Source organism: Microtus pennsylvanicus, chromosome 14, assembly GCF_037038515.1.
Source record: "Microtus pennsylvanicus isolate mMicPen1 chromosome 14, mMicPen1.hap1, whole genome shotgun sequence".
Lineage (NCBI taxonomy): Eukaryota > Metazoa > Chordata > Mammalia > Rodentia > Cricetidae > Microtus > Microtus pennsylvanicus.
Genome location: NC_134592.1, coordinates 41,422,282 through 41,444,582, shown reverse-complemented (window position 1 = coordinate 41,444,582; position 22,301 = coordinate 41,422,282). Strand labels below are relative to the sequence as shown.

Genomic DNA, 22,301 nt, shown 5'->3' with positions numbered 1-22,301 from the left:
CCACCTTTGTTTAGCACACGCACAAGGCACCTCTCACACCATCCCCTTTGCACAGATCCTGCAGGAGATGCTCTATGGACCTGCAGTGGACTGGTGGGCCATGGGTGTGCTGCTCTATGAGATGCTGTGCGGACACGCACCCTTTGAGGCGGAGAACGAAGATGACCTCTTCGAGGCCATCCTAAATGATGAAGTTGTCTACCCTACCTGGCTCCATGAAGATGCCACGGGGATCCTCAAATCTGTAAGTCTGACTTACTCATCCAGCTTCCAGCTTGTTACAAAAGAGCTGGCCTCATGGGCCTCTTGTGTCTTTTCTAAATATCTTCTGTTAGAACATTGTGTTTCAGAATGGAGAATCATGAATTTCTCTCGGGCTGTTTTACTCATACACCATTCTTTTTGGGACAACTTCAGTATCGACGGGCAATAGGAGGTCGTTGCCAAAAGTCAAGTGTTTGTTTCTAGCACTTAAGGCTGAGTCTGAGTGAAATGAGACACCTGCTTCATGTAGTCAGGCCACACCGGAGCCAAGTGAGTCAGTCCCAGTCAGCTCTGATTCTGCTGGCAATGTCCAAGGACCAGAACGGAGGAGACTTCCTCTCAGAGATGAAAGAGGAGTTGGGTGTTTCTTCAAAACCTCCCTAGAGCTTTGGGCCACCATGTCAGCTTTTTACGCAAGACCAAATGCCAAGCTCAGGTTTCTGGTCTAATATGATAAGGTGCTACCATGAGAAAATCTTCTTTTGTTGTTACTACATCAAGCTCCCATGCCCATGCCTTACTTTGAAGTAAGAAAGAACACCTTTAATCCCAGCACCTGGGAGGTAGAGGCAGGTGGATCTCTGTGAGTTCGAGGCCAGCCTGGTCTACAGAGCTAGTTCCAGGACAGGCACTAAAGCTACAGAGAAACCCTGCCTTGAAAATAAATAAATAAATAAATAAATAAATAAATAAATAAATAAATAAATAAATAAATAAATAGAAGGACATGGATTTGATGCCCTTAGGTTGAAAATAAAGCAGTATAACCACATTAGCTGAATTCAAAACTTGTATGCAGAGAGATATAAAAGTTAATTTTAAAATATACACTTCAGTGAAAATTAGGGCAAAACATCCTCTGTTGAATAATGTTTATGGGATCTCTATGGACTTTTATCCCATGAGTATTATCAACTTATATTTAGTTCATTTACTTTTGTGATGTTAGATACTCTTTAGATGGGTTTGAAACACAAAATAAGTTTGGTAAACATTAGCTGCCATATGAAAGCCTTGTCCCCTCCAAGATGCTCCAGATTTACAATCATTGCTGTTTTAAGAATATCTGTGCAGGTCCCTGCATGCTGGGACTGAAGATGTGATTGTCCCTGAGAATTTTGTGCATCACTCAAAGTGGAAGGCTTACAGAAACCCTGCTCAGGTGAATATTGTCAGTGTGTGCCACCACTCACAATAGGATTAGAGGAGCTCAGGAGCCATTACTCCCTCCCCAATCTGAGAAAGCACTGATGCTGTATAGGAGTAAAAATGAAGCACTTTAGGGTTCTATCGAATGTCTCTAGTCTAGCTTGATTTTCATAAGAACAATTTATTCTAATAGTTAGACATTTTAGAGTGAGGGAGGAGGAGGGAAAAGACAGGGATATAGGCTTATCTCTGCAGACTCATGCCATGAACTTTCTTAACTTTGCGGAAGGAGATGGACTCACCTTGGTTGGCCACAGCTAACCTTGATAAGAGACTGTGGTGACACTGCGTTGTCATGCTGCCGAGCAAAGTCTGTTGGGCTGTGACCCAGAATCTCGTTCCTTGTGACTCGCAAGGCATTCTGGGCTGTGGCCTACAGCAGCCACCATCGTCTTAGTAATGGTTTTTCATGGGGCCTGGGTCATGTCTGGCTACTGCAGCTGCTTTGACATTTTTTTGTTTAATAAAAAAAAAGACCCCAGCATCTGTAATGCAAAAAAAAAAAAAAAAAAAAAAAAAAAAAAAAAGGTTAGTTCAAACTATGAAGGCCACTATGCTATCACTGAGGGCAGGAAATAAATGAATAAATGTCGCAGGTCTAAGAAGCATTTGGAGACCCCCTTACTTTTTCACTAGGTGACTCTTGAATCTGCTTCTCTGAATTGTTTCCCTCACCTTTTTTGAAGTTCCCAATCTTATTCTGGTACCTGAGGTCCTCTTGAAATTGTTCCTTCAGCTAAATCAGAATCTACGTACCGCCAGTGTTTATAGCCAAACTTTCTGGACCCTAGAGTGATACTGAGAGAGGCTAAGAGTCACGTGAAATTATTAAGACTGTTTCTCCTTAAAAAGTTAATATAAATACACAGTAAATACTTTCCATAACTAGCCTTTGTCATCAGGAATACCTTCACAGACACGTTGTTCTGACACAGCCTCCAGTGCCCCATTAGCTTCAGAGGTGCAGGCTAGGGTGGGTGTCCCCTCTTCTTGCAGAAGGACTGTGAATCCTGTTACTCCCTCTCTTCGCCTTTCCTCTAAACACTCTGTTGGCCACAGAGAGCACCTTAGATCACACCTATTCCCACCTTGGGTGTCATCTCCATAGTAAGGAACAGGGATCCAGGCTGACAGCGGTGAAGTGGCCTTAATGAGGATCCAAGTCCGCCAGTAAAATGGAACCCACCCATAGGGCTCCTGCTAGGGTTAAAGTCAGTACTGTGTGGAAACCTCCCAGGCACGCAGCAAGCAATACTCCTATTCATGCCGTCAAAGAATCTGACCTCAAAGTCACTGTAAAAACACTTGAAAGTTGTCAGACAAAAACTGACGTAAAAAAGTCACCGGGAGAATTTCTGGGGCAATTTTTTATATTTTTGTCTCCCTGCCTAAAACTGAGGAACTTAAAGTCTGCAATTGAGAACACGGGACTCGATTTTACCAAGAGCTGGAACACTTGAATGGAAAAGTAACCACGAAAATCGCTGAAGAACAATGCCGTACTATCAGAAATGGTAATCAGTCTACTGAGGCGAGCGTTGGACACTCCAAAGAGAGAAGCCGCTCTGTTAGGTGATCAACATCTGTGTTCAGTTCAATTCAGTAAATGTTTCAGGTAAATCTTTGGCATGCCTTTGTGCGAAGTGCTCGGAATGTGGAGATGGCAAGACCTGGCCTCCTCCTGTGGCCCACAGTCAAGGAGGAGTTAAGGGCCTGTCAGTGAACAGTTCTATCCAGGAGAATCATCTTCTGAGAACATTCCCTCTCCAATAAGAGGAAGGTAACACAGGAACAAGACAGAGAAAATTCCATTTAAGCTGGGTGGAACAAATGGCGTTCACTTGCGTGGACAGGGAAAGAAGGGTGTGTAGGGAGGGGAAAGGTGTGCAAAGCCTCGGGCAGGAAGCAGCAAGATTGTTCCAGGAACTGTGGTGCCTAGTTCTGTGCCATTGGAGCAGAGGGTGCCGTGTGGAGAGCAGTAGAACACTGAGGTCAGGGTACACAGGCTTTGATGGTCCAGGCGGGCATTTAGAGAGCGGAGTATATGTATCCGTCGATCACTTAGCTCTGGGGCTCAGTACAGATGGTTAAAAATTATCTGTATGAACTTCAGGAGTAGATGTTGAGCCAGAGAGGAGTCAAGAGCTGTAGGGGTGTGGGGGATGGGATGGAACACAAGGTGCTGAAGAAGACACAGTGGGAAGCCAGGAAAGGATGACTTCAGACTGCATAAGTGTAAAATACTGCGGCATGTCTGCTGAAATAACCAGTCATACAGTGTGAGCCTCCTCAAGGCTGCTGCCCGCTGGGAAGTGCTGGCGAGATGGGCCTGCATGGTCCTCGTCCAGTACACGGGATGTAGGAATGAACCTGTGTTAGCAATTAGGTAAGGCAGAGCAGTTTAAAGACAGAGCAAGTTTTATTTGGTTGTGCAATGCCAGATGGAGCTCTGTTTTCCTGACTGATGAAACCTTGAGACCCATGGCATCCGAGGGCATGGTGGCTTCAACTGTCCCTAGTGCTAAATGATCAGCTATTGGATGCTGTCAAAAGATTTATACAATAACTGAATACTTACAATTTAACATTAAGAAGTCCCTAGTGCTGTGAAAGTATGCCCGCATAGCAACACTCTTCTGGTCTGATAGAGAAGGACATCTTGAGGAGACTTTAAGACTAAAGAGAAATGGTCCCTCTATAAAGTATATAGAGGTCCTGGTCCTGACGGGGGGGGGGGGGGGGGCGGGGCGGGAAGTCCCTTTGAGGAAGTGATAGGTAGCTTGGATGTCTGATTATTTGGGATTTTCACATAATGCACCCTGATCACATTCACTTCCCAGGTCCATCCCCCCTTTCTTGTGACCTCCCCTAAAGAAAAGAAGAAAAAAAAATACCAATTCCAATTTGTGTTGCTCATATACTCATTGGAGCATGGTCAAACTCCCAGTGTGATCAGCCCCACTAAAAAACAAAAACAAAATCAAAAACAAAAAACCTGAGTCATTCCTCACCCTGAGTGAGACCTCCAGGGATGCAAAGAGCAAGGCAGCAAGGAATGCAGAAGACAGGGCTGCAGAAACAACAAGAGCCCAGGGAACATGGTGAGCCCAGAAATGTGTTTGGCCTTTGAAATGGCAAGGCAAGTATGAAACATTTCAGACAAGCGTGCGTGATCACATGACGTCTTCTATCTAGAAGATCACCAGGCTGTGGTAGGATGAAGAGTGGATGAACCAGCAGTGTATCTATATGCACATGGTTCCTCTCCAAACAATCCAGGATTGGAAGGGAAACAGCTGAAGAAAAGCTGGGTACACAACAGTCAAGTCTGAACGCTGGGTAGATCGAGGGCATTCCACTGTCCCCTTCTCATTATATGTCTGAAATTTTCTATGATAGAAAACGTAAATGGGAGTCTTCCACAAGCGCTGTGAGCAGACAGAACTATCTTCAGTCTGTGGGGGACACGAGCTCTCATGAAAGAATAAAGGAAAATGGTTTAATCACGTAAATCTACAGAAAACGATGTGAGTGCCACAAAAGCTCTTCCGTGGATTCATTCAAGTAAGAGTCAAAGGACCCTAGAGTCATTTTCCCCACTGTGGACACATTGGGAAGATAGACAAAGTGATCAAGTGGATTCCCCCAAATTTGTCTTTAGGGTCCTGAAGTGTGTTTAAAGTTTAAATAGTCAAGAACATCCAAGTCTAAACACTCCCAGCTCAACTCCATCCATCATTGTGTGAGCTCCAGTTTCATCCTATAAGGTTGTTAAAACTATATGAAATCTCCTTCCGGAAGACAAGCTCCCCCTCTGCCTGGTGCCTTTTCCTTCTGCCAGTATGCCATTACTGGGGTGATTCCCATTTCTTTGGGGTGCATTATTTCTGTGGTCTGATCGTCAGATGAAAAGACAGGAGTGTCTCTTTAGAACACCTCCCTTTCTATTGTGGGTCATCTTCTTGTGGCTTCTTGAGATTTCCTTGGGATTTTTTTCAGAGGTATGGTCAGGACTGTTCTGGAATGAGTTTCCACTAAGTGTTGTGCATGGTGTTGTTTTTCTTAAAAACCAAAGGCTACTTGAGTTCCCTCTTTGAGAAATGGAAGGCATGATTATCAGTCACCACCTGTGGAAACTTCACAGCTCTCTTTTGTGTAGCTACCCCGGAATTGTTAAAAGCCGGTGATTCATCAGTATAGTAGAGTCATTGACTCTCCCGCCTTCAGGTGGAGAAGGGACAGCCCTTGCTCATTGTCCCAATGAGAGTGAATGGTTGGCAGGACAGGTTTCAGTCTCTTCTGACTTGTAATTCAACATCAATTCCTGCACGTTTTCTTCTCGTCATTGCCCCATCTACTCCCCTCCTGACCTTGGCCACCCTCAAGATGGTAGACATTTCTTTTTCGAGACAGGGTTTCTCTGTAGCTTTAGAGCCTGTCCTGGAACTAGCTCTTGTAGACCAGGCTGGCCTTGAACTCACAGAGATCTGCCTGGGATTAAAGGCGTGCGCCACCACCACCTGGCAAGATGGTGGACATTTGAAACACCCATGTATGACTGTCCAAAAGTTTTAGACAGCTGTGGGGCTAGGAAAGTGGACTTCTGTGTAGGAACATCACTCATGGAGCATAGGATTAGTAAAATAGAAGACACAGATTTTAGCCAGGAAAATCTATTTGAGAAGATAAAAAATAGCTACTGATTCCCTGCACTAAAAATAGCCAATGGAAAGACTGCTTCCTCTTTTACTTCCTTGTCCTTTTTGTTGTTGTTTTATTTTGTTTTAATTGTATCCATTGAGCCTGTGAGATGATATGGTAGTTTGAATGTAATTGGCCCCTATAAGCTCATAGTGAGCAGCACTATTAGGAGATATTAGCCTTGTTGAAGTAGGTATGGTCTTCTTGGAGGAAGTGTGTCACTGTGGGGGTGGGATTTGAGGTCTCCTGTGCTCAAGATACCACCCAGTGTCTCAGTTCACTTCCTGTTGCCTTTGGATCAAGATGTAGGGCTCTCAGCTCCAGCACCATGTCTGCCTATAGGCTACCATGTCCCATCATGATGATAATGGACTAAACCTCTGAAACTGTAAGCCAGCCCCAGTTAAATGTTTTCCTTTATAAGAGTTGCCATGGTCATGGTGTCTCTTCACAGCAATAGAAACCCTAACTAAAACAGATAGCCAGTAAAAGACACTTACCTCCATGTCTGATGACCTGAGTTTGATCCCCAGGACCTACATGGTGGAAAGGAAAGAACAGTTACACAAATTTCCCTTTGTAGAGAACAAAGGGAATCTACATGTGCCACCCTGGTACACACATGTACATGCATACACATAATTACATATATGTAATAAATTGAAAATGTAGATGTTAAACACACATGCATGCTGCAAACATCCCATCCCACCTCTTGCTCAATGACGAGATCATTAAAACTGACATTAGCCTCCCAGTTAACAGATGTTTAATGATACATGTTTGTATAAAAAGTAGATACAGGCTTTCTAGATTGCTGGCCTTAAAGGTCTGTTGTTGTTGCTTAAGCTTGTCCTTGCTTTTAAGAAAAATACTGTCTTCTGTGGTCACCACATTGCCACGTTCCCTATGCTCACTCTGAATTGAACCAAAATGCTGATAATCATGACACACAATGCATAGTTTGCATTGAGCTTTGGAGGTTCACCTGAGCTTTGCTCATCTTCTTCCAGAAAGGAAGGCTTGAGAATGTCTTCAAGGAGTCCCAGAACTTAGAGAGGGGATGCCCAGCTCAGAGGTGCTGAGTCAGCGCCTGTGAGAGATCACCTGATCTCATGGTTACTCAGATGAAGTCAGTGCCCTGCTGCTGAGCTCACACAGGTGTTAGCCAAGTGCTGAAAGGAACTTCTAGCTTCTCCTGAGTCACCTCTGGCAGTTCTGGAAGCATTGTAATCTCGGCATCAGCAGGAGGCTGTAAAGTGCTTTTGTTCCCGAGCTTTACAGAAATTACAGAGGCTGTACATGTGTGGGTTTGGCTGTCATCGAAATGATCACATTTCATCAGCCGTGCATTGTGTGCAGAATCCCTGCTTGCCTCTGTCACAAAGAGGGGACCCACAGTGAATTCTGGGATCCTTCCCTACCATGAGCCAGGCCCTGGCAGTGGCCAGGCAGCTGAATGGGGAGCAGAGAGGATTCGTTACCTTCTCCCTTTCCCACCCCCTCTCTTGTTGGAGCTTGGATGGCTCAAGCGGGGTGACAGAAAGGGGTCAGCCAGCTGAGAAGAAGGGAAGGCGGGGACAAAGGCTTGCAGGGCTCCGGTTCCAGACCCTAGAGCTGGGTTTTCAAATACTGTTACACAGAACACCCCAAAACTAGCTGTCAGAAGAGAGAGAGGTGGCTGGCATTCATCCTGACAAGCTCTTCTTCAGGGCTGGAGGAAGAAGGAAGAAGGAAATAATATGTCCGTAGCCTCTCATGGAAGCTTCTGGTAGGACTGACACCTCCTGGAAGCAACCTATTGACTCCCATCAAGGATAACAAGGCAGGCCACAGAAAAGTGCACGTCTTCCCAGAGACCGCAAAGTTTTGCTTTGTTTTCTTTTGTTTTGTTTTTAAATTCCTTCCACTTCACAGAATGTTCATTTCCTGAGAGCCGGGGCTGCTGCATTTTGTTCACAGGAAGTTGTGAAGGACTTCCTCTCTTCTTTTTCCTCTGTTTTCAACTAGACCTTTCACGCCACAGGTCTTTTTAATCTCCACCTCCAGCTCTCCAACTAGGAATATAAAGCTGTCAAAGGTTCTGGGACACGAGATTGAGGACAGCCTCTGCATCAGAAGTCCTTTCTAAGTTAGGAAAATTCTAAACAGAAGCAAGATTCTTGATTCGTGGTCCTGCATATGTATTATCTTTGATGTCTAAAGCCACAACTAACTATCCACTGCAAAAAATTAGATCTTTGGTAGCTGGCAAGGAATATACACAAGAGGAGCGTACTGACCGGAGTTTCCACGGAAGGAAACATGGGCATTCAATGTGTCCTCTGAAAAGTCTTCCCAAGCACTCCCATCCTTACAGTAGCCATTCTTTCTTTAAAAATATTTATTTTACCTTTTGACCACAGTTTCATTTCCTTCATCTCCTCCCAGTCCCTCCCTCCACCTTCCCTCTGCTGCTTCTTCCATTTACCCCTCCTCTGTTTCTACTCAGAGAAGGGCTGGCCTCCCATGGATATTGACAAAATATGGCTTATCAAATTACAGTAGCTATATATATATATATATATATATATATATATATATATATAATTTTTAACTTATATGCTATATATGAGTGTTCTGCCTGAAGTGGGCATCAGATTTTATTATAGATGGTGGTGAGCCACCATGTGGTTGCTGGGAATTGACCTCAGGACTTCTAGCAGCCAGTGCTCCTAATCGCTGAGCTGTCTCTCCAGCCCCTACAGTAGCAACTCTTGAGGGTGGTACCCAAACAGAAACATTCATGTGGCTCGGGCAGGTGGGGTACCAGTGTCAGGGAGAATGCATTCCTTTTCCTTGCACACTTCAAAGAGGAAGAACATGAAGTTGAGTGGGTAGGGAGATGGGGGAAATTGGGATGGGTTGGAGGAGGGGAAGAATATGATCCAAATATATTATATGAAAAATTCTAATAATAATAAAAGGAAGTTACTAGAGAAGAGTGGAGCCTGCCTCATTGGCCACCTTGCTTCAACCTAGTTCAGGGAACATTGGCCAACTGAGATAAAAATCATAAGCCCAAGTACATGATGCTGGGTTCCATCTCTGAGACACCTCTGACCTTTATCCGTCCCAACCACATGGCCTGAATGAGGTTCTCAAGATGGCTTGGGATTCAGGAAAAGCTTATGTTTACAAAACACAGGACAGGCAGGTAGCGCCTACAAGGGATCAGTGTGTGTGCAGGCAGAGGCTGCTGAGTCCCAGCCGCAGGCTGGGAGACACAGCCAGCATTCTGCCCTATTGTGGGGACAGGAAGAATGCCGGGCACTGATTGTACTGGATTTTGATAAGAGGAAGAATGCACCGTGCCTCTGGGGAGAGCTCACAGAATATCTTGGAAGGTCAGTCAGTTAGAACCTGCCAGGTGAGGCTAGGTCAGGGAATTAGGCTGTAGCAGTTTCTTTTCTTTTTTCTTTTCTTTTTTTTTTAATACAATAAAGTCCATCCCACACAGAGAGCAAGCAGCGTTTATAGCTAAGGAAATACAGTCATCTTCAAAGTTCCAGCTCTTTTCTTCCAGAACGTGAAGGGCAAAAGTAAGAAGAGAGAAAGATGAAGATTATCGACTCTGATACTGACACAGACCATAGGACACAAGCCTTGCTGTGCACCCAGGACTGCAAATATAAAGACAGAGCATTACTCTGGTTCAGACTTCTCTAAGGAAAGCCCTGTTCCCAGGAAAAGCCCTTCTGTCACTTGATGGCACTGAGTAAGAAGGAAGACAGGGAAGAGAAGAGACGTGAAGGAAGGAGAGACAAGGGGAAATTTTTTAAAAAACTTATTTTGACTTTCCTTGTGATATGGTCCCTCTTCCATCCGCCTGAGCTTACTTCGCCCATCCAAGCTGCCTGTCCGGCCAACAGCCCTCAGACCTTTGGAAACATGAATGTGTCCCGTTATCATCTCTAACACATCAATCAACCTTTAGTTGCTTGTAATAAAATCAGGTGGTCAAACTGAAAGATGCTTCAGGCTCTTAGAGAAGCAAAGGCTTTGCTTCCCGTTCTCACGCCACCCTCTTACTGGTGGTACCCATCTCAGTCACTTCACTGGTGGCAGGAAGAGAGTGTCGTGTGGGCCCAGAGAGCATCTATACCAAGCACAGTTTTCATCCAGGCAAAGTTCCAAGGGTTAGGCCATGATTCTTATCAACCTAAGTCTTTCCCACAGTCCTCTCCGGTCCAGAATCCAAGGGAGGCATTGGTGGCCTCCAGAAGAGGTGAAAATTAGGGACACAGAGCAAAGGCTTCTGGTGTCACAGTACGAATCCCAGCTCTACCACTTACAAACCACATGGCCTTGGATAGATTATGAATGGACCTCTCCCTTAGGCTGACAATACATAAGATGGGAATAGTAAGCATGGTTGCTCTAGGGTTGTGAGCTATGAATGGGAAGCATTTAACTCACTGCTGGGTGCGATGAAAAAAATGGTAGCATGTTCGTATAAAAATGGCTGCTACTCACTAAACAATAACAGTTAAAAATACTCCCCTTCCTTTTCTCCATGCTCTCCACACCTACGACTGCCCTTAGCTAAGCAAGTATGCACACCGAAAGGGTTGTTCTTCGCCATATCTATGCGGATTGCTAGCCTTGCCAGTAAGTCCCATGCAGGTCCAATGTGAGCATCCAGAGTGACTCTCATGTGGCTCACCCAGGGTCCTACAGCAGCACCGTTCCATGTGAGAGCCTATTCTTTAAACAGTGCAGCTGACTTCCCCAGAGATATTCCAAAAATCCATTTTGTGGCCTCTCCCTCCGGCCACACCCCACCCTTCTCCAGGGATTATCGTCAACTTCATCTCAGGTGTGACCATCTGACTCTGTGTTCCCCTGTGGAAAAGGGACATCAGCACCAGGTCACCTTAATGTCTGTCCTCTTTCGTGCTGCCTCATGCTCTAACTCACACTCCCAGCCTTGTTCCTCTGTGGCCACGGCTCTGAGGTAGACTGTGTTCTTGGCACCGATCATCCTGAGATGTGTGTCCCCAGCTTCTCCACGGGGAAGGGTTGTGAATGGACAGAGTTGGCGGCTGTACTTCCCAATTGGGTCAGGCTCTACTAGAGTCAGAAGCAGAAGGTAGGGGCCTGCAGTGTGCACCCACAGGGCACATTCTGCCAGCCTCTCCGGGTGGCCTTCAGGCCCTGTGCCCATAATGAGATTGACCATTGTGGCAGGGAGCCAACCTCTGCTTTACCATCCTGTGTCCTTCCTCTGTCTTCCTTTCCTAGATCTCTCTTTAGAGCCATGAAATGCTTTCCTCCTGTTTCGGAGTGGCTCCCTGGAATACTGATCGGGGAGTCTTATGGCTTGATTGCCTTCCCTTCTGGCTTGGCAGCAATAGCTGCCAGGTTTGTCTGCCTTTTGTTTAAGGTCCTGAAATGGAATGAATGGGGAAGGTCATTCTGTTTGCCCAACAGCCAAATCCAACCATTAACTAGAACATACAGTGTTTTCTGACTCCTGGGAGTAAATGCTATTGTCTAATTGCTCGGTTTATGTAACTAGCCCTCTTCCTAAGAAATCAGGCATTTTGTCCACACCCAGTATTCTGTTCTGGTGCTGACTTGAAGATATTTGCTGGACATTTGGATCAGATGTTTTTCACAGGTCTTTGTTTGTGGGATCATGTTTAGAACTTCTCAGTGAAACATTCGGAACTATAGGGGGCTGCAATTTTTACCACGGCTGAGCTTTTGCTTGTGTTGTTTGTTAGGAAGGCATCAGCTCATCCTCTGCAGGAGGCATTCTGTTACAATGTCCATTCTGCTTGTTTTCATTCAACTAGTTCTATCATATGGATTAATTACAAAGCAAGAAGGGGACTCATTAGCCATTGACCATAAATGTTCATTTCGTGTATGGAGATGAGGTAAATGTAGACCATGGAGCAGTCTAACACTTGCTCATAAACGGTATTTTATAAGTCACATTAAATAAACACAATATACTTAAGTTTCTAAAAGAGAAGTCAGGCATTTTGAAATAGGATAAATAATTATTGCCACAGCTTTATGTTTTCATGGATTCCACAGCACATCTGAATCCATTTGTCTCAGCAGTCATCATTGTACAGGGCTAGTCTAAACTCTGTCACCTACAACAGCTCCGCACTAACACCTCCAAAAAGGTGTTCAGCCTACAAGACGTGATCAGTCCTGCACCAGACACCACTTTGACAGGAAGTTCCATTGGCACCTGTTTTCGTTCACGGGAATCTCCTTTGTGTGGGTGCTGTGGATGAAATTGCACACGAGGCTCTGAGTTCTTGTTTTAAAATTGACTCAGAACAGATTTGCTGTCAAACTTGTTTTTCAAAGAACACTCCCATCACTCCACAGTCGAGGTTTGGGACTGTGAGAGCAGAAAGGGTTTTGTTCTCTTCCCTGACTGCAAAGGGAATAACAGGCAGGCCAGACAAGCCTCAGGGTCCAGGCCGGCCTGGGTCTTTAGTCTCTTCTCTTGGAGCCTTGGGGTAGAAGAAGACAGAGCTCCAGAGAGTTTGAGACTAGACTCCCGTCTGGCATCGCTTGAGGACAGCTTTGTGACAGGCACTTCACGCAGATATTGTCACTTGCTTACTTTAACACACAAAGTATAGAGAAATCCCCACTTTACATGGGAGCCGTCTGAGTTCCAGAGACGTTAATAGGCGTTCAGGGCCGCTCAGCCGCGCAGGCTGCAGCTGACGTACGCATGCAGGTCAGGAACAGCCAAGTCCAGCCAGTGACCCTCTGCGGTCCACCCCATGTATCCTTCCTGCTCTGCAGACATTCTCTTGAGAGAAGCTTTAACAAACCTGGCCAGCACCATCCAGTACACCTCACTCTGAAGCTGCTCTCTCCCCTAGATTCTGTGTCCTGGAGCTTCCCCGTCTCTCCACTTTCCCTGGGGAATGCAGGATGAGACTGAGATACCCTCCCACCCCACCCTGTGCCTCTCTCTTCTGCCCTCCCTCCACAGTGAGATTTACATTTGGGAAGGACCCAGCTCCCCTAGGCCCCTCACTCACTCTCCCTGGTTTACAAAGTGCTTATGTTGGCCCTATGAACCACCTACTTCCTTTGGTCAATATGCTCAGCATCTCCTGAGGCCACATGCTTTGCCTTCCTGGCAAACTTTTCCACTTGGACCATCGTCAGGGCAAAGGCCAGTGGAGCGAAGGTCTGTTTTAAGAACGACCTTAGACAGGGACTGTTAGCTCACTGGAGTTACCATTTGAGCCCATTAGCAACAAGGACAAGTTGGGAGGTGTTTTCTGATGAAGCATGTAGGTGACCATTCACAGCAGTAGGGCCAGGGTGTTCTCCAGGGTGGCAAGTCCCTCCAGCCTTCAGCTCTGCCTCTGTAGAATGTGTGCCGTGGCCCACGTCAAGTCCAAGACTGGTAGGAAAGATTCTCTTAACTCTCCAGTTCTGCATGTCTAGAGAGAATAGTAGTGTAGGGACCGTAATCCACTCCCCCACAGAAATCCGTTAGGGCCCACCCCAGTACCTCCTCTTTACAATGGTTCCTGTCTTAATAGTCAACCCTTTCTGGATTCTTCAAGTCTAGTTCCTGTCTCCTGTCACCTTAGATCCCCCTTATCTCAGAATGAGTCTTATTGGTGTTCAGTAGCCCAGGCTAGCCTCAAATTTGCCCAGTCCTCCTGAATGCTGGGAAGTAGAGGCATGAGTCACCACGCCAAGGCAGAGCTTTCTTCTTTCTCTGTTTCGTGGCCAGAAGCCATGAAAGCTGGCTAGTGACACCAGGCTCATGTGTGGCATTATGTACGGCCACCTGGGGGTCTCATGCCCACCACTGATCCTCAGGCCATTCCTCTGAAGGAGTGACAGCTCAAGGGTGGAGGTACCCCATATCCACACCTGACCTTCATGTCATGTGTCATCTCCTGCTTTTTAAATGATAACTGGCATTATTTTAAATCACACAATGTAGATTGAATGAGATGGTCTCAGCTCTGTTCACTCACCCACCCTTCTCTCTCTCTTCCCTTCTTTCATCAAACAGTCTCGCCCACCTTCCCACACGTCACTGAGAGCTCTCACCCCAGCCTGCACCCCATACAGACGTGGTTAGTCATCTCTGTGTGGTGCTTGATATCTCAGGTACAAACCTGAGCTTGTCAATCACTCAGATTTACACCCTTATTAAACTAAACAATAAGCAGAGAGGTTCTCCAGAGGTTCATATGCTTAGTCAGGAGCTGGCGTGGCGATGGTGTTATGCATGCCAGCGTGTAAATCAGGAGCATATTGCAGAGGGTTGACATCAAGGGGGGCAGGGGCTGATGGCCAAATGAGGAACATTACATAAATCATAGTTTTAAGCTTTACAATCAATGACAAGGATGGCATCGGTACAACAGTGGAAACAGTTGTTGGGCAGACAGCCTTGTGTAAGCTTGTGGCGGCATGTATGCAAAGACATGTGCTTCTAGCAGAGTCTTCTGGGATAAGTCTTGTTATCAGGGGCCATGCAAAGCCTTGCCTCCTTCACAGACCTCCCAGCTTCATTAAGGTTTGACACAAGTGACTCCATTTTGGTTCTGACAGCTTTCATAATCTTACAGAATATGTGCTTTTGTTTTTGCTCCCCTGACTGCTGCTGTTGACACTGCCATTAACACTAACGCTGGAGGACTTGCCTCTGGTACTCTGTCGCACTGCCTGGGGAGAGCCTTTGACGTTAGACTATCCATCCACTTATCCTTAGGCATGTTTCCTATTTAAATCCTTCTAGAACTTGTTCCCAACTCTTCCTCCCACTTCACTACAAGCGCCGTCGTTTCTGAACTTGCCTGTCATTTCAACTGTTTGTCTCAGCCTCCTGCCTAGGCTCCCGTTCCCAGCCCTCACCTGTTCATCACGGTGTGGCCAGTCTTCTTGCCTTCTCATATACTTCAGACAGGTCAGACTCACCACCAACACACTTCCCCAGCTACCTCCATGTGCCCACTGTCCCAGGCTACCAGCGTTTCTCTTGGCACCCCAGGTGCCTGAACGCATCTGGGTGTGTGTGCTGACTGTGTGATCAGGCGTGATTGTCCTCTTCTTCACGGATCCTGCCCTGCTCTCCATCTCATCAAATGCCACCTCTTCCATGATGCTGTCCCTCGCCTTCCTACCACCAGGCCCAGTGCTGTTTGCTCAGGCGTCCTCCAGGCTCTCAGAGCACTTCGCCTATGTTCTTTTCAGTGTCTCCAGTGTGTGTTACAGTTTGCTTGCCTCTTCTCTGGATCTGTACTTTGATGGAATGATTCTACCTTTGTCACCTGCACAGCCCCAAGATTAGTACACTGCCTTGCATTCACCAGATACCATGTAGGCTTTATAAGCGTGATGGAGGATCCTTCCCTTTTTGTTTAATTGGTATTGTTTTTGATAATTTCTTAAGTATCATGTTTGCATGATACTTATTCTTCTCCCTCCAAAACCTCCCACATTCCTCCATGCTCCCTCTAACATTCATTGCCTTTTCTTTAATTAATATTGTTACACACACACACACATACATATATACACACAGACACAGAGACCACAGACATACACATACATACATACATAGTGGTTGGGTCCATTTAGTTTTATTCTTATGTATACATATATACACACAGACACACACATACGTATATACACAGTGGTTGGGTCCATTTAGTTTTATGGATTTAAGGCTAACCGCTTAGGATTGGATAACCTATCTGGAAACTCATCCCTAGAGAAGAATGACCCTTCCCTTTTCAGCAGTCACTGGCTGCCTCTCATTTAGGGGTGACGCCTTGTGAAATTTCTCCCATCCGCTTCGGCATGCCAACTGGGATTGTCCCTATGCAGGCCTTGTTGAGGCAATGCCTGTCTAGAAGACACTATCCATAGCAGCCATCCTGGTCCTTTGGTTCTTGCATTCTTTCTGCCCCCTCTCCAGCGATTCTTCGTGTGTGTAGGGGTTGCATTGTAGATGTATTCATTGGGGTTGGACACCCCATGGTCGGTTGCTCCCTGCATTTTGACCAGTGTCATATAGTCTCCAACATTGCAGAGAAGCCTCTTTGATGAGGGGTGAGAGCTACGCTGATCAGACTGGTTGCTCAGACTTTCTTGTCATGTGGAGGATGATTGTGTCTAGGTTTTAAAAAAATATCAAGGTTATTGGGATGGAGACTCAACAGTTATGAGTGTGTACCCATGTTCCCAGTGTCCATGTAGACAGCTCACAACCACCTATTACTGCAGCTCCTGGGTGTTTGATGCCTCTGGCCTCTGAACTTATGTATACTTACCCACACAGAGATACACAGAGATACACATAATTTAAATAAAATATATTAAAAAAATTAAATCGATACTATTCAAAACGATTGATCAGAATCCCAAGAGACGATGTCCAGCAGCAATCGGTCGTCCTGCCCCATGCTAGAGGCGTGCTCTCCAGAGAGTCACACTGGGTGGGTCGTCCTGCCCCATGCTAGAGGCGTGCTCTCCAGAGAGTCACACTGGGTGGGGCGTCCTGCCCCATGCTAGAGGTGTGTTCTGGGATTTTTGTCAGCCTCAGACAATGCCTCTTGCTCTCTGCTCCATGGGAGTTCGGATTCAGTGCCAGGGGCAGGGACGAATGAACAGAGTCAGGCAGCAATGCTTCTGCCACCCTGGCATCTAGAGTCCTGCACTGACCCCTTTTCCCAGAAGAACAAGTTGCACCCACACATTCACAGGATGTCCTCTCTCCCAACACTGGCAGGCCTGGGAATTTCCCACAAGCCATCTGAGTCTTTTTCTGTGCTACTTTTTTTTTTTTGTCTCAAGTTAATTTTTTTTTAATTTCATTATTAGTTGTCAGTGAGCTTTTAGATTTGCAGTTGCTTGTCCATGTACCCTGCTCACATTACCATGGAGAGAATTCTCTCTCTCTCTCTCTCTCTCTCTCTCTCTCTCTCTCTCTCTCTCTCTCAAAGAAATTTTCCTATCTTCCTGAAGAAATAAGTTTCTCAGGCGAGATCACAGGCAGTATGAACTTCTGGCCCTTATATAACGGAATAACTTACATGTATTTCTGAAACCTGTAAAGGCCTGGGGTAGGTAGGTATAGACTGCTGGGACTGGACCTGTGACTATTTGAATGCTTATTTTATTTTGGGTCCTACCTCTAATCCAGCACCCTAGATCTCCTAATTCTTTGTCACTTGGAGAAAGGAAAAGCCACTAAACCCCATCAGGGTCTTCATTCTTTACTGGCTCCCTTTGACACTTCTACTTCTTCTTCTACTTCTTCTTCTTCTTCTTCTTCTTCTTCTTCTTCTTCTTCTTCTTCTTCTTCTTCTTCTTCTTCTTCTTCTTCTTCTTCTTCCTCTTCCTCTTCCTCCTCCTCCTCCTCCTCCTCCTCTTCCTCCTCCTCCTCTTCCTCCTCCTCCTCCTCCTCCTCTTCCTCCTCCTCCTCTTCCTCCTCCTCCTCCTCCTCCTTGTGTTTTGCAAAGTAGATGCCCTGGAATTGCCGTTGCTGAGGCTCTTTTGTCACTTTTTTCTTTAGCTTTGATCCGTCTCGTTTGAACCAACACTGGGAGCTTTACATGGCTTTCTGGCATGGCCCAGATGTCACTGTCTTCTGTGTTTGCATCAGCCACAAGATTTTCTTTGGAAGATCTTTAAATTCACTCAGTAAATTCAGCCCCAAACAGTTTCTATAAACACAGTCTTACTTTTGCTTTGTGCTTGTAAAGTCTAACTTAGAAAAGATATCTGGGGACTGTCAAAACTTGTCCTTACTCTGTTTATAGATAGCTTGATTTAGAGTTCAGAGGTGTAGCTCAGTGGTAGGGTACTGGCCTCACCCACACAAAACCCTGGGTTTGATCCCCAGCACTAGAAATTAAGGTTGGAAGAAACACAAAGTAACTTGATTTAAATAAAACCGCAAACTTTTTGCTTTATTTGTTTCCCACAGTTCTGGGGTGGGATTTACTTAGCACAGTACCTTGCTGTGCTAAGTAAGCACTCTAGTGCTAAACTATACCCACACCCTTGTGTTGCTGCTCTGGTTTTGTCTTACTCTATAGCCCAGGTTGACTTAGAATCACCACCTTCCTGCCTCAGTCTCCAATGGGGTTACAGGCATGTGCTACCACCATGCCCAACCCAAACAAAACTCTCCATTCAAGTTCAGTGTTTTGCTTTGTTCTTAATGAGAAATAGTTTGAAGTTAAAAATGATATTCTGGCCCTGAAAAGTGAATTATTCTCTGAGTTCCTTCATTAGGAAATGATGAAAACACAAAGACCATTTGTAAGAAGCAGAGGAGTCAACCAAAATGCCTAGGAGCTGAGTATAAGAATATCTCCCAATTGATATGAAGGCGGAAGATTTGTATTCAAACAGTACTTGACTATGTGGCATTTTCTTTTAGCTTTTGGTCTCTGCAGTCCTGCATTCTCGCCTATAAACCCATTTCAAAACAGAAGAGGGGCATCTTGAATGCAGAAAACGTTCAACCATCTTAGCCACAGAAAGACAAGCAAGCAACCCACTTTGGTTTGTCCTAGAACGGGTCGTAGAAGTTTTAAGAGTTTTTTCACCCTTGCTGCCATTTTCTAGAGATCTCAACAACAATGACTCTCACTTTTCTCTGTGGTCTGAGGAGAGAGCAGGAACCCTGGCCAGCGCTGTGGGCCTCAGAACAATGGCACAGCTGTTCCTAAAAGTAGCCCCATTCAGAATCTGCTTGCTGTCCACAAGGAAAGACATCCTAATTCATAAGGAGTTGCCTTTCTCTGCAGAGGAAAGAAAAACACCTGGTATTTACAGAGAAGAAAATTGGACCCTTCAGCCTTCTTTTAGTGGCCGTGCCCGAAATGGCAGTGGGGAAGGCCAACAATCCACTCAGGCAGTCTCGACTTTAAGGCATGATTCATACGGCCTGTGCTGCCCAGAATGGAAAATCCAGCTAGTGAGCAAGAACAGCCAAAATACCTCCCAGGAGCGCCGTTGCCAGGGCTGGTGCCTGCTGTCTTGTGATGGGGTTGCATATGAGTGAATGAATGACTCTCTCTTTCTTGCACTCTCCTAGTTCATGACCAAGAACCCTACCATGCGCTTGGGCAGCCTGGCTCAGGGAGGCGAACACGAGATCTTGAGACATCCTTTTTTCAAGGAAATCGACTGGGCCCAGTTGAACCATCGCCAACTGGAACCGCCTTTCCGACCCAGAATCGTGAGTATCAAAGTCATTATAATAGATGTTCCCTTTTCTCCAGGTGAAAAAAAAAATCCATGGAAAAGCTGGAATCTCCCATAGGATGACAGAGTAGAGATTTGCCAGCCCCTCCTGGAGATGGAGACTGGGCAGGTTGCCCCTGAGACAATGTGTTGATTGCATCTCACTAAGTTTTCACCTCTTGTTCACCCCACCTCTACCCTCCCTTAACCTAAATCAAAATATCCCAACATCTAATATGCCATAATCTGTTTTAAGTTTCCCTAAATTCTAGGGCCTAGCAGAATTGAACTGATTAGCAAGTCATTATTCATTTCCCATTTTCTCATGTTTCTTGTGTTTTCATCTGTACCTTTCCCAAGCCCTCAAAAATATTTTAAAAGGTACAAGGTACTCCTTCACTGAGCCTGGCTCCTTGGCCTACACAGTTTGTCATAGCTACTGTGACAAAGGACTCAGGCCAGACAGGCGGAGACTCTTTGGTGAAATGCTGAAGATACCAGTGGTACCAATCTAAGCCACAAAGCCTGAGGGTGGCCCACCTCATAGTCTTTGAGCTGAGCTATACATAGATGCCTCCGAGCTGGAGGACAGAGAAGCCTGGCTCAAAACAGATCAAGACTATCGGGGAGGAACCATGGTCTGAAGGTGGAGAAACAAGTGTCCTGGGGTCACGTGAGAGAAGTGGGAGGCCTGACAATGATTAAGAAGAAAGAAAAGGGTCTCTTCAGCAACCATTTATAAAGATGCCATTTACACAGCTCTTCGGAATGGAGTGAGCTTAGCCTGCAGCAGCCTGTCAGGCTTTGGCTGCTCGGCAGCCAGGGAACCCAACAGCTCCAGCCCAAAGTAATGGGATAGACACTTATTTCTCTGAGCTCAGTAACGCCGTGAAATCACTTGAGAGCCTCTTCTCACACGGGTAGAATGTGTGCGAACAGTAAGTGAGGTGAGCATGAGTTTACTCGACTTCTGGACAGATGTGATCAGGCAGGCCCCGTCAGTGGGGCCTGTCAGAAAGCAGTACCTCAGTGAGGTGGAGGATCATGGGTGAGTGAGTAAGCAAGTCGGGGTGACCACATTTATTCTTTAGCCTCCTGGCAGGAGTCGGTGACTAGAGGGCAGGACATGGAATGAGTGACTTAGTGGTTGGCAGAGGCCATAAAAATATGCATGTGGGGGACTGGCCATAAAGCACCACCAAGTCACAGCCATCAGAACCATAAATGATGCTGCTGACCAATGAAGAGCAGCTCTCTGAACTTCTTGGAATGGGCTGCAACCCACATAAGAGGCAAAAATCCCAGGTACTATCTATATATACAATGTGACCATGGCTTCCTTTTTTTTTTTTTTAACAGAAATCCCGAGAAGATGTCAGCAATTTTGACCCAGACTTCATAAAAGAAGAGCCAGTTTTGACTCCGGTTGATGAGGGACATCTTCCTATGATTAACCAGGATGAGTTCAGGAACTTTTCCTTTGTGTCTCCGGAACTGCAGCCGTAGCCTCTGGGGAGTGACAGTCACGGGGGAATGTGGATTTTTTTTTTCCAGGAATTTCTTTTGTGGGAATTCCTCAGCATCCGCCTTAGAAATACCACCATCACCTTCAAGGAGCAAATGTTCACAACTCCTCAAAGGGTGGAGCTTCAAGAGAGCCACTCTCTCAAGTCCCAAGGAGCCATGGTACACTTCTGTAATTGAGACTGAGATGTTACAGAGATGTGCACTGCTCGACCCATGAGTCTATACGGCTATGTCAGGCTTGGGGTAAATGACAGAAACCGAAAGGAGAGGCGGTAGGAAGAATATAGTGGCTTCTGGAAATTATGAGCCTAACAGGCTTTCTTACTGAGACCAGTCTAGAGTTTCTGTGAACCACCTTTCATTCTTCTTTAATCCAATATTGTGGTCTGCAAAAGACTACGTGCTAATGAAGAACTGAGGGCTCTCTTTAGGGAAATGAATGACATTCCAAATAGACTGACTTACTCTGAAGAAACAGACGATGGGTGTCCCTCAGGCTCCCAACCTACAACCCAGTATTGAGAAGGAGGTTGGACGTCGTGACAACTGTCCGTCTCTTCCTTTCAGTAACGAGCTATTTATTGAGTGTCACACAAGAAGGTGCCGTGATCGCCCTCAGTGTGCACGGCCGAGCCACCTCCATGTTGCTCTCCTTCATCCTGGGGTCCACCGAGTCGCGTCTGCGCTCTGTGAAAGGCCTCTTCACATGGCATAGGCCTGGCGTCTTTGTCTGCACACGCTCTCTTGTTTATAGAAAGGCCGCCGCCACAGAACCGTGGCCAGTGGTCTGTGGCATGCCGCCTGTCAGCTGGTGGGATCTGATGGCACCCACCTCGTCCCAGGCTGACTCACTGGCGAAACCTGGCACACCGTTCACGTCCATGAGAACGCACGTGTGGCTGATCCGTTGGCAGTCTATTTAAGTTATGTTTTCAGAGACAAGGTTGTTTGATACACACATTATCAGTTAAAAATGGATCTTGGAAACAATGCCGGTGGCAAAGGCGTTTCATGTGTAACCATATATACAGTTGAAAGGTTTGAATGGCTGGAAATAAAGGCATTTTGTAGCAAAAGGACATTTTGTGTAAAGAATGACTTGCTCTCTCCCCCACTCGGAAAATACATTTCTAACCGAACTCCAAAGCTTTCCACAGCTATTAAAGCTCAGGGCTGTAGGCAAAGACATAGAAGAGGCATTGGCATAGCTCCTTATACCCCTGAGGACAGTGTGGTCTATCTCACTCATCAGTACCCCTACCAGTGTCAAGAAGTGACTTCTGGGTATTGCAGCCGACTAATCCTCAAAATCTCAGCAGCTAGACAAGATGTTCCTTTATCAT

At 46.0% G+C, this 22,301-nt stretch overlaps 1 protein-coding gene across 1 annotated transcript in view; it reads left to right on the top strand.

The window, feature by feature from the left end:
* Positions 1-22,034, top strand: part of Prkch (protein kinase C eta) — a 204,377-nt gene extending 182,343 nt beyond the window's left edge. The window contains exons 12-14 of the mRNA XM_075947467.1: positions 56-244; positions 19,283-19,426; positions 20,791-22,034. Coding sequence (XP_075803582.1) covers positions 56-244; positions 19,283-19,426; positions 20,791-20,937 — 480 coding nt within the window. The 3' untranslated portion in view covers positions 20,938-22,034. The remainder of the gene's footprint in view (positions 1-55; positions 245-19,282; positions 19,427-20,790) is intronic.
* Positions 22,035-22,301: the final 267 nt, after the last annotated feature.